Genomic DNA, 13974 nt, shown 5'->3' on the forward strand with positions numbered 1-13974 from the left:
AACCGTCAATCAACAGGTGTACAGGTTCCTGAGCCTATTGGGCTCTATCATATCTACACTTGAAACTGTGTATGGAGTCAGCCTCCACCACATTGCTTCCTAATGCATTCCATTTGTCAACCACTCTGACACTAAAAAAGTTCTTTCTAATATCTCTGTGGCTCATTTGGGCACTCAGTTTCCACCTGTGTCCCCTAGTGCGTGTGCCCCTTGTGTTAAATAGCCTATCTTTATCAACCCTGTCGATTCCCTTGAGAATCTTGAATGTGGTGATCATGTCCCCCCTAACTCTTCTGTCTTCCAACGAAGTGAGGTTCAATTCCCGTAGTCTCTCCTCGTAGCTCATACCTCTCAGCTCGGGTACTAGTCTGGTGGCAAACCTTTGAACCTTTTCCAGTTTAGTCTTATGCTTGACTAGATATGGACTCCATGCTGGAGCCGCATACTCCAGGATTGGTCTGACATATGTGGTATATAATGTTCTGAAAGATTCCTTACACAAGTTTCTAAAGGCTGTGTGTGTGTGTGTGCGTGTGCGTGTGTGTGTGTGTGTGTGTGTGTTTGTGTGTTGGCTTGCATGGAAGGTAATATAACGAAGGAAGGTTTCTGCGGGCTCACCATAGCCCGTGATACTTGGAACTTTTTGTTCCAGGTATCGAATCTTTAACAACAACAACAACAGGAGGAAAGTAGTTACATAAGGGATAAAGGTAGTTACCTACACGAGTGAAAGTGACAGCAGCATGATACTGACAGTCAACATGCCTGAACAAAACATTATCACCCAACATAACTGTTCACACCACGCACACACAACGACGACTCCCATTAAGAAGAACTGTACGCTAATCATTAATGGGAGTGTGAAGTCATCGTAATTATTTACGTCAAGTGTTGAAGCACAACACCACCACGGTGCACTTATGACAATGTTCACGCCTTAGATTAAAACGCATTATCTGAATATATTATAAATACAATACATATAACAATGAACACATTAAGAAGTGAAGTGGTGGAGGCAGCTTTCATACACAGCTTCAAGTGTATATCCGACAGCTTAGGACTAGATGCACTTAGAAACCTGCTCACCTGTCGATTGAAGGGTGAGAAGGGGGGGGTCAAAGAGCTGAAGCTCAACTTTCACCAACACAATTACGAGAGTAAAATTGATTGACTATATCATAGGTATGTTGTTAAAAGTGTACATTCACCTCTGTGGCTCTGAAAGCTAATTCAATATCTTTTAATATTGCCCTTCCATTGTCGCGTAAAATCAGGACACGATGGAGAAAAAACAAAGCTTCGAACGATGAAATGTTAATGGGCGGTTGGACACCAAACAATTAATCAGAGCGTGAATAATTAATCCAATATTTACATGCTGGCAACGGAAGAGTTACCAAGTCGTAAATATTCCAGCGCGAAATGTAACCCACATTCAAAGAGCAAAAATACCTTATTGGAGTGTTTACGAGTGTAAAAGTTACATCACGTGACTTGTTGCCCTCAGAGCTTAAGTACTAATTAATTAAGCAGATTATGGACATTTGTAAGTCACGTGACACCATTTTGAAATAAGATTTCATCGAGAGATCGACATGGCGCTCCTTAAAATGCTGTCACATATATGTGAAGTTGGGCAAAAGTCAATTGAATATTTCCCGGTTTTGATGGCGAGTTTTCTTGAATTTTCAACCCGAATGGTGTTGTTTAAGATCTGCTACTTGGAACAAAAAGTTTCAAGTAGCACGGGCTATGGTGAGCCCGTAGTTCCTTCAACCCGAATAACGGAGCTCCGTAAGGCTTGTTAATGGTAGTATCATCATTGTCCGTAGTTAAGAGGAATACAGCGTGAAATTGTTATTGTTATTTATATAACAGACGCAGCTGAATCAATTACAAGTAAAAAAATTCGTTCTTGGACGAACTTCTCAACTCGCGTCCTCTTGCGACTTGTACTTAAAGCTCGTATAATAATAATAATAATAATAATTATAATAATAATAATAATAATAATAATAATAATAATAATAATAATAATAATAATAATAATATAATTATAGATGATGGGCAGTGTTGAAGATTAAGATAATCTCAGAATAACGTAATGTTTAGACACCAATATTATTATAATCTTATCAAACAACACTGAATGAGTTATATTGTTATGGTGGTTGACCTTTGTGGCTATGTCTGGTAATGATCGGGATTCTGTCAACCAGAATAAGATATCAAACAACGCAACGAAAGTAAGATATCACACAACATAGCCAAAGTAAGCTATCACACAACACAAAGTAAGATATTACACAACACAACCAAAGTAAAATAACACACAAGAAAAGTAAAGTAAGATATCACACAACACAACCAAAGTAAGATATCGAACAACACAACCAAAGTAAAATATCACACTTACAAAACAACCAAAGTAAAATATCACACTTACAACCGAAGATATCACACAACCGAAGATATCACACTTACAACCGAAGATATCACACTTTCAACCGAAGATATCACACAACCAAAGATATCACACAACCGAAGTAAAATATCATGCTTATACACAAAGTAAATATCGCACAACACAACTAAAATAAGATAACACACAACACAATTAAAGACAACACACACAACTAGAGTAAGATATCCCACTACACAACTAAAGTAAGATATCATACAACACAATTAAAGAAAGATATCACACAACTAAAATAAGATAACACACAACACTACTAAAGTAAGATAACGTACAACACTATAGATATCACACAACACAACTAAAGTAAGATAACACACAACACTACTAAAGTAAGATAACGTACAACACTATAGATATCACACAACACAACTAAAGTAAGATAACACACAACAAAACTAAAGTAAGATAACACACAACACTAACTAAAGTAAGATATCACACGATACAACTAAAGTAAGATATCAGACAACACAACAACTCCCACAATGTGAGCAATTCAACTAGCAGGAAAATGAGTGTAGAATACATATTTTTTCCTTATTATCATTACCTGTATTGGTATAATTCCATTATTATTTGTAGAGTGTTTATAATAACAGAATTTAAATAGCTACAGTAATGTTGACATTTTCATTTAATTTGATACTTTTGCTTCGTGGAAATGTGTCATTAATTTATATTACTAATATATATATATATATGTATATATATATATATATATATATATATATATATATATATATATATATATATATATATATATATATATATATATATATATATATATATATATATATTGTTACCAAACTGGAGGTGTTAGGTTCGGTTAGAAGAAGACTTGGCTTTACTAGTCTGTATCATTCGTTCTTAACGCTTACCTGTAGCGGGTTTCCAGAGTTCTTTATCATCTCCCGGTTCGAGACCAGGTTTTTTTCTGGTGATAACCTGATCGGGAAGACTTGGTGGCAGCAGCTTGCGGGTACTCATATTCATCATCACATCCCAGGGGCTCTGGCATTTCCTCTCTCTGTCTCTGTCTGTCTCTCTCTCTCTCTCTCTCTCTCTCTCTCTCTTCTCCGCCCCTTCCCTTCTCTCGCTCTCTCTTTTCCTCTCGAATAAAACTTAATAAAATGTCAACAAAATTGACCAATAAAAGTGCACTCCTCCCTGCAAAGACAAATATTTACTCACCTAAAAAACAAATATGCTAATATAAAATGAGAACAATTAGGAAATATCCATTACATATTTTTATATTTTAGATTTTTTATATAATAATATTTTAAAAGCACAGAATCACCTTCTGTGGTTGATTGTTCCTTATCTATATGTTTAACAAATCTCTAACCCTGTGCATGGAGAACAGAAAAAATGTATATATGCTGATTAGCATTGTAAATGTGTGTGGTAGAAAATGTCTGTGGTAGAAAATGTCTGTGGTAGAAAATGTCTGTGGTAGAAAATGTCTGTGGTAGAAAATGTCTGTGGTAGAAAATGTCTGTGGTAGAAAATAATAAAAATTAAAAAATTAAAAAAATCCAGTATGTTGTTATTTTACTGTGCATATTTGGGACCTGACCCGCCAGTATTTTCCACGTATTTATTATTTGATCTCTCTCTCGTCTCCTTTATAGCGAGTATATTTTGAGTGCATTGAGACGATCCCAACAATTTAGGTGCTTTATCGCGTCTATGTATACCGTATATGATCTCTGAACTCCCTCTATTTCAGCAGTACTCTCCTGCTCTGAAGAGAAACGAGTACTGAGCAGTACTTAAGACGGGACAGCACAAGTGACTTGAAGAGTACAACCATTGTGATGGGATCCCTGGATTTGAAAGTTCTCGTAATCCATCCTATCATTTTACTGGCTGACGCAATATTTGCTTGGTTATGCTCCCAAAACGTTTAATCGTCAGACATCATTATTCCCAAATCCTTTACATGTTGCTTTCCTAGTATGGGGAGATCTGATTGTGTTTTGTACCCTGTATTATGTTTAAAGTCCTCATTTTTACCGTATCTGAGTACCTGGAATTTATCACTGCTAGACATCATGTTATTTTCTGCTGCCCAGCCGAAAACTTTATTAATATCTGTTTGTAGTTTTTCAATATCTTCAGCAGAGGTAATTTTCATGCTGATTTTAGTGTCATCTGCAAAGGATGATACGAAGCTGTGACTTGTATTTTTGTCTATATCTGTTATGAGAATAAGGAAAAGCAGTGATGCAAAAACTGTACCTTGAGGTACAGAGCTTTTAACTGCGCTTGGACTCGATTTTATTTGATTGACTGTTACTGTGTTCTGTTCGACAGAAAATTTTGTATCCTCTATCCTACTTTACCAGTTACTCACATTGACCTCATTTTTTGTGCTATCACTCTTTGGTCACATTTATCGAATGCCTTTGCGAAGTCTGTGTATACCACATCTGTATTCTGTTTTTTCTTCTAATGCCTCAGTGATTTTTTCGTAATGGTCAAGTAGCTGTGAGAGGCACGATCTTCCCGCTCTAAATCCATGTTGGCCTGGGCTGTGAAGGTCATTGGTCTCCATGAAACTGGTGACCTGACTCCTGATCACTCTCATATATTTTTATTATGTTGAACGTTAGTGCAACTGGTCTATAATTCTTTGCCAATGTTTTGCTCCCGTTCCTTGTGTAGAGGGGCTATATCTGTTGATTTAAGCGCATCTGGTATCTCCCCCGTATTCAAGTACTTCCTCCACACTATACCGAGTGTCTGTGCTACTGGCACTTTGCATTTCTTTATAAATATTGACTTCTATGAGTCTAGACCCGGGGCTGAGTGCATTGGCATGTTGTCAATTTCTCTTCACGCCACGCTCGTGTTATCAGTTATATTTACAGGAGTTTGGATATCACACATAAAGAAGTTGTCCGGATCATCCACTTACATGCTGTTTATTGGAGTGTTAAACATCTCTTCATACTGCTTTTTTAGGATTTCACTAATTTCTATGTCATCCTCAGTGTATGAACCTACACTCGTACGTATAGGTTCAATACTGGCAGTGGTTTTGGCTTTCGCATATGTGAAGAAATATTTTGGGTTTTTCTTTATTTCTAGAATTGCTTTCTGTTCTAGTAGCCTTTCTTCAATTTGATATGAATGCTTTAGTCTCTTCTCGATTTCTTCAATCTCCGTTTAAATTATTCCTTCTTTGTGTGGAAAGTCGTGTTTGCTTACGCATTTCCGCTTTTTTTCTTCTTTGGTAGTGTCGTTTATGTTTTCTTCCTACGTTGGACATCTTTCTGGCTGGCCTCAAAGGAACATGTTTAAGACTTTACATGCTTCAGAAGTCAGTTTTTCTTATCCTTGTGTAGGATTTTTTATTACTTAGAACAATTTCCCATTGAATATTTGTAAGTTCCCTGTTTATTTTCTTCCAGTCTATCGTTTTATTATTAAAATTGACTTTACTGAATAACCCCTCTCGCTTGATCATTGTTTTAGGTCTATTGTGAGTATTGATGGTAGTTTGCACTTCAATGAGCTTGTGATCTGAGTATGTGGTATCTGAGATTGTAGTGTCCCCGATTATGTCTTCATTATTTGTGAAGACAAGATCTAGAATATTTTCGTTCCTATTTGGCTCTGATATCTGCTGGTTGAGTGAAAATGTGTCACAGAATTTAAGTAGTTCTCTAATCTGTGGTTGGATATGTCCAATTAGATTTCCTAGTATAATATTATTGTTTGCTAATATTATACATGCATACATTCCTTTAAACATATATGTTATTTATTTATTTATTAAGAACAATCATATTTTATGTAATATGCAAATTACTTCCACGCTCAATATTTTAATACGTTACAAGTGACAATTTATGAAAAAATTACAATTATTTTAAAGCTTTTCCACAAGAGCCTTCACGCACCTTTGCCAACAGTGACGTGACCTGCCGCACTTGTATATATGCGTCAAGTTTTGGCGCACAGAATTACGGGCTCACCATATCCCGTGCTACCTGAACATTTCGTTCTGAGTAGCTAAATCAAAAACAACAACAACAGGCGCACAGGAGCCCCTGTTAGTACTGTCAGCAACTGTTGGTCGACCGTACAAATGCTGACTGTTGCATTCTACAAAGTTGGTGTTGTACTAGTGGAAGACTCCAGATGACAGGCTATAAAGTGGACCAGTAAATTATACAATCTAACCTGACCTGTCCTAGGCCTAATGTATTAGACCTATCTTAGGTCTAATTAAGTTCATAGATGAAGTTTACTAGACCTAGAAAGTTTATCTTTGGCTGTTGCCTTTTTCTCGTCACTACAAAATAGCACAAAACGTGAACTTTTGTGAGTCGCAACAGTATATTTATATACGGACGGGAATTTAGGTACTAGTATAGTATTCGTTGTTATCTTCAGTCCAACTCCCGTTCTCTTGCTGCCAAACCTTCTTTTTCTCTCTCAATAACAATGTTTTCTGTTCGATAATTGTTTAAGCCCGTACTTAGGCTTATCGATATGCTCTTAGGCTAATCACTGACCTTTCCCCAGGAGGCAACCCACAACAGTTGCCTAACTCTCGTATACCTATTTTATTTTACTGTTAGGTGAATAGGTGCTTCAGGTGAAAGAAAACGTACCCAACTGGTTTCTGTTCTGCCCAGAATTTGAACCCGGGTCCCTCGGTTGTGAGCCGACGACTACAGTAATGTTACTTGGTCAGTTCAGAGAAAATAATCAATTTTTCAAGTGATTACTTATTTAAGTAATATATTGATAGTCATGTACAATGAGTCATGTACAATGACTAACAATATATTGCTATTTGTGTTGCTCTTTCTCCTTCCCTTACGCCTCATTCGCTGCCTGCCATCCTTTTGTATATCCACCCTCCACGCTCAATACCCTTCTCGTATTCACCCTTCACTCCTCCTCCACCTTCCTGCCACCAATTCCAGTTTCTCTTCTTCTTCCCCTTTTGTCCCATTTCTTGTCTAGTCCTGTCACACCCCACTTTCTCACTCGGTGATCTTGCAGGGTGATGGTTGTGCTTCACGTTGGCTGTCTTCAGTTACTTCTCCCTGTCATTACTCGGTGACAGGAAGTTACCTGGTGAGTGACCCGAGTCACCAGGTGAGTGACCTGTCTTCCTACCCCAGGTGTGAGTGACCTGTCTCCCTACCCAAGATGAGGACTACCTGGGGTAGGGATACCCGCTACCTAGGGTAGCGGGTATGGTGGTAAAATTCATTTAATACAAACGTATAGGAGAGTATTGTATAACAGAATACATCCACTAATATTACTGCAGATCCTGGTTAAGAGAGTTTTATTTGTTTACATATATTAAGTCCCTTCAATGTCGCGTTTCTATGTAAACATTTCATATGACATGGATCTTTATATTTTAAGACTGTGTCATCTAAAACTCAAAACTGTCCATTCAACAGTGTAAGACTTTATAAAGGGAGACTTTAGGTTCTAAATGAAGGTTCAGAGATGGTTCTTACCTGGCAGGTCTGGTAATTTGGAATTTGTTTTTATCTTATTAGTAGTAGTATTTCATCTTAGAAAAGTTTGAGAACTTGGTATTTCATCTTAGAAGTTTGTAATTGTTGACGAGGTCTTGTTGAGCGGTGTGTGGTGCGTCTGTGTCTTCACGTGTTGTTCTTGATACATTTGTTGTTGTTGGTGCTGTTATCTGTATGTGTCACCATAACAGGGATCACCACTCACCATAACAGGGACCACCAGTCAACGAGCGATCATTACCTGTCGATAATACCGAGGATCAAAGTTCTCGCGGCCCGGTCTCTGACCAAGGACCACATGAAAACATATCAGATACAATTGTCCACTTAAACCTAGTACTTTTGTAGAAAGTGGCCAGATAGGTAGTTAGGAAGTGTAACTATCATACTGGTGGTATATGACCTTTGTTGAATCACATGGAAACACCAGCCACACTTCACAAACAATTAACCGTGACATCATTGTGACCAGTGCTCATGCCGCTAACACCACCATCATCACACTACCACTATCACCACACACACCACTACCACCATCACCATATACCACACTACCACCATCACCACACACCACACTACCACCATAACCACACACCACACTACCACCATCACCACACACCACACCATCACCACACTACCACCATCACCACACACCACACCATCACCACACACCATACTACCACTATCACCACACACCACACTACCACCATCACCACACACCATACTACCACCATCACCACACACCAAACTACCACCATCACCACACATACTACCACCATCACCACACACCACACCATCACCACACACCACACCATCACCACACACCACACTACCACCATCACCACACACCACACCATCACCACACACCACACTACCACCATCACCACACACCATCACCACACACCACACTACCACCATCACCACACACCACACTACCACCATCACCACACACCACACTACCACCATCACCACACACCAAACTACCACCATCACCACACACCAAACTACCACCATCACCACACTACCACCATCACCACACACCACACTACCACCATCACCACACACCACACTACCACCATCACCACACACCACACTACCATTATCACCACACACACTACCACCATCACCACACACCACACTACCACCATCACCACACACCACACTACCACCATCACCACACACCACACTACCACCATCACCACACACCACACTACCATTATCACCACACACACTACAACCATCACCACACACCACACCATCACCACACACCACACTACCACCATCACCACACACCACACTACCACCATCACCACACACCACACTACCACCATCACCACACACCACACTACCACAATACCATTCAACTCCTTTAACTATAAATAAATGTGAGCTCAAAGAGGAGGACAGATTTCGCCTTGACAGAGACTTGGAATTTTTTTCTGTCATATTTGAGCGTTCATATTTTGCATAGGCCGAGGCGGGCACCCCGGCCTGGGAGGAGCTGTGGACAATGGGGAAGTTGTTTATGAGGCGGGGGATGGGGAAGGTGTGATGGGGGGGGGACTGGGGTAAGGTGGGGCTGGGGAATGTGGTAGAAATGGGGGGCAGGGAAATGTTGTAGGGGTGAGGTAACGAGTAGGGTAGGACGGTTTAATACAAGTTAAAATGCAGAGTTATGGTGGATGATTAGTGAAGAGTTAACGTTGGATGTGTGGATAAATATGGGTGGGGAAAGATGGATAGAGATGGTTAGAGGCGATCTTGGAATGAATCACTCTAACCTTCTGATTCACCATAAACCCCTACTCACCACCAGTTCCCGCTCACCATCAGTGCCCCCACTCACCACCAATACCCGCTCACCATCAGCACGACCACCAGTGCCCCCACTCACCACCAGTACCCCCACTCACCACCAGCACCCCCACTCACCACCAGTACCCGCTCACCATCAGTGCCCCCACTCACCACCAATACCTCCACTCACCACCAGAATCCCCACTCACCACCAGTACCCCCACTCACCACCAGCACCCCCACTCACCACCAGCACCCCCACTCACCACCAGCACCCCCACTCACCACCAGCACCCCCACTCACCACCAGCACCCCTACTCACCACCAGCACCCCCACTCACCACCAGCACCCTCACTCACCACCACCACCAGCACCCCCACTCACCACCAGTATCCCCACTCACCACCAGCACCCCCACTCACCACCAGCACCCTCACTCACCACCACCACCAGCACCCCCACTCACCACCAGCACCCCCACTCACCACCAGCACCCTCACTCACCACCACCACCAGCACCCCCACTCACCACCAGCACCCCCCTCACCACCAGCACCCCTACTCACCACCACCACCAGCACCCCCACTCACCACCAGCACCCCCTCTCACCACCACCACCAGTACCCCCACTCACCACCAGCACCCCTACTCACCACCAGCACCCCCTCTCACCACCACCACCACCCCCACTCAGCACTCACCACCCCCACTCACCACCAGCACCCCCACTCACCACCAGTTCCCCCACTCACCACCAGCACCCCCCACTCACCACCCCCACTCACAAAGGTGCCCTTCTCCCCCGCCAGACACAGCCACCATCAGCATCACACGGGTGCGGGTGCCGGCCACCGTGGAGGCTGGGGGCCTGGGAGACCTCGACTGCTCATGGGAGGAGGAGAACGACAAGATGTACTCCATCAAGTGGTACCAGGGAGCCCACGAGTTCTATCGCTACACACCCACCTCCAAGGACCCCGTCCAGATCTTCGACCCACCCACCCTCGACGTTGATGTGAGTAGTTCCTCCACCTTGAGGCAAGGAACAGGTCATCTCGTACACAAGGCAGCTTCTCCACTGAATTCATGTTAAAACCTATCTAACCTACCTAACTTGCCCTAGGAAACAGCATAAACTGATCCAGCCTAACCTGCCATAATCTAATTTAGCATAATCTATCAATATTTATTATTTTAATAAATTGATAACGAGCTGTGTGCGAAATGCCTGCGTACGATTAGTTTCCATCTACATGGACTATAGAGTTCTCCATCCTTGCAGAAGTTGTGAACCTCCATATAAAACTTTCACTTGGTCTTCACTGTTTGTATAGTTTCATGTTTTGTTCCTGCCGTTTCTCGTCCTCTTTGCTTTGCCTATTATGAAATAATCACATACATCCATGTAGACAAAAGCCAAGTTGAGGAACAGTAAATATTGCAAGAAAGTGCTAACCCAATATGAATATATAGCACATGGGAGATACACGAGGACATGAAGCTGGCATATGGGTACGGAGAGAACGAACTATGGACACCTACTTGCACCATCTGGGATTGAACGCCAACCCTGCAGGAAGCTAGGCTGTTGCTGTCGACACACTCCAAGTGGCTGTCATTGGAGGTGATATTCGGCCAGTGTGTGTAAAATGTCATTAACACTGTAGTCTCTTATTTTACATCCATTAAAGACAAAATCACTTCTTCATAAAGCAATTCAACCTGTCCTCACACTTAATACACTACAAATTTGAGGCAATAGACAATTTTTAGTTTAGTTCAATATGAAACTTTTCTTTACTGGAAATAAAATCATCACAACTCTGACGCTTATTCTGCTAATGATCATCGTCTTCGATAGGTTCGGTTGGATACTTAGTTCTTACGCCTCTGGTCAACCATAAACCACTTCAGGTGGGACGCTTGTCAACAGTGAGAACGTACTGCAACCATACGCATCAATGCGTATAATGTTGTTGTTGATTTAGGGGCGACGGCGATCGTGGGATTGGATGCGTCCCGGCGTACCCGTGAAGAGTTACTCGCAAAGCCTAATGGCGAAATGAATGTCGCTTATCAGCGGAAACTAATGTACCTCGCGGCAAATAAACACAGACGGGCTGATGATTGGGGGGAGCATCAGGAGTTCCTCAGGGTGACCAGCCCCACACAAAGAACATTGGATAACAAAACCAAACACTCAGTTCCCAACTAAAACGCAAAATGTCATCCAGTGCCCCCCGGCAGAGCAGAAGCCGGCCGCCCACCACGTCTAAGGCACATCAGGAGCTTACAAAGACCTACCCACTCTCGGTATCTTCTCAGCCAAGCCAAGCCGGACACCTCACCCCACCCGGAGAACCAGTCAGAAAACGTTCAAAATCTGTCAAATATCCTGTGACCCAAGGCAATATGTGCGCCAGTCGTCGTAACAATCGGACCGTTGAATAGGAATGTCAAACGGCAGTATCATAATCCAAAAGAGCGAAACAGAACGTGATCCGGCGGCTCCCAGGTGGAGCAGGTGTCCAGACGTCCGCTCGTCTTCAAGGTTGAACCAGAAGACCGCATCAACACGCATGCATCAACATCGCAGCCCAGCCCGTCCTTTAGACAAAGACCCAAAAGTGATTCCATGCACCCGCCAAACCTCCTGTTTATGAATGAAAAAAGGTTTACACACGACTCCAACCCGTCCTCGACTCAAGTGCATTACATCCAGCGGTCGACCCCACAGACGCATTCATAAATTTGAACAAGCTGTTCATTCAAAACAGGAATTTTCTCAACTATAAATTAATATTATAATATATTAGCATATTGTGTATATATATAGGCATAGAATAGGTTAGGTTAGGTGTTTAGGTTCTGTTGGCGATTATTTGTTTTTGTAGTACGTGGGTGAAGCATTTACAGCGTTGTGGTTCGAACAAAATTCGTCAGTGAAGCACTTGTTCCGGATATGTTCGAACGTCAGCAGTTGTGAGTCGTGTGTAAACTGCTTTTCATTCATAAACAGGGGGTTTGGCGGGTGCATGGAATCACTTTTGGATCTTTGTTTGGAGGACGGGCTGCACGACTCACAACAGATTTCGTTCGAACTCTTCCGGAACAAATGCTTCACTGACGAATTTTGTTCGAACCACAACGCTGTAAATGCTTCACCCACGTACTACAAAAACAAATAATCGCCAACGGAACCTAAACACGTAACCTAACCTATGCTTATATATGCACAATATGCTAATATATTATAATATTAATTTATATTTAAGAAAATTCCAGTTTTGATTGAACAGCATGTAAACATTTATGAATGCGTCTGTGGGGTCGACCGCTGGATGTAATGGACATGAGTCAAGGACGGGTTGCAACATCGTGAAACAACGAATCACCAAGCGGAGAATGTGTGGTGCTACATCAATGTATGTCGAACTTACCACATTCACGCGACCACGAAGAGTACCTGAAATATTTGCATTCTTATGTTACAATTTTGTGATCACTCCTGAGTCAAGTAAATAAGTTTACTTTGCTGTTATATTAAATCTTAGATAGTACCAGATACTTTGAACCGATTGTTATCATTAGGAATATTTACACTACCATCTACTGCTGCCATCTGTTGATGAGGGAACACACTCAGGGTGGAGCACGTATTATAATATGAAATATAGGTACTTTATGAAGAATATCCATAATTTTCTGCACGTAACTGGTCTCCACCACAGAATCGACAGAACGCATGATTGTATATAGTGAAAAGCATCTAAATAACGTGTTTTTCTATCAAGAGGAAGATACTGCAATGGGATCACAATTAAGCTCTAACTTAACTGAAAGAAACCCGAAGGAATATAATGAAAAAAAGAGAGTGGAGGAAATATTGATGATAACAGGAACAAAGGATTGTGAAATGTAATAATAAAGGAGATCGAGAAAGGTTGAGACAAAGAAAAGAAACGATAAGGAACATAAAAAGAAAAAAAGGGGAGAGCGGCAGACGTTATGAAATAGAAGAAAGATGGAGGAGAAGGGCGAGGAAGGGATGTAACAATAGGTTATGGAAGGCATGGAACAGAAAGGAGGGTGTGAAACTGTGAGGAATAAAAAAGTCGAGAGATATATGAGATGATGATGAGAGAGAGGTTTATAAATCGGCAATAT

The 13974-nt window shown here is 41.6% G+C and overlaps 1 protein-coding gene across 1 annotated transcript in view; it reads left to right on the forward strand.

The window, feature by feature from the left end:
- The first annotated feature begins 991 nt into the window (after positions 1-991).
- LOC123748146 (uncharacterized) overlaps positions 992-13974 on the forward strand; it is an 83739-nt gene continuing 70756 nt past the window's right edge. Inside the window, exons 1-2 of the mRNA XM_045730340.1 lie at positions 992-1106; positions 10617-10822. Of these exons, the coding sequence (XP_045586296.1) occupies positions 992-1106; positions 10617-10822 (321 nt within the window). The remainder of the gene's footprint in view (positions 1107-10616; positions 10823-13974) is intronic.

The sequence above is a fragment of the Procambarus clarkii genome, chromosome 10, assembly GCF_040958095.1.
Source record: "Procambarus clarkii isolate CNS0578487 chromosome 10, FALCON_Pclarkii_2.0, whole genome shotgun sequence".
NCBI classification, from domain to species: Eukaryota; Metazoa; Arthropoda; class Malacostraca; order Decapoda; family Cambaridae; genus Procambarus; species Procambarus clarkii.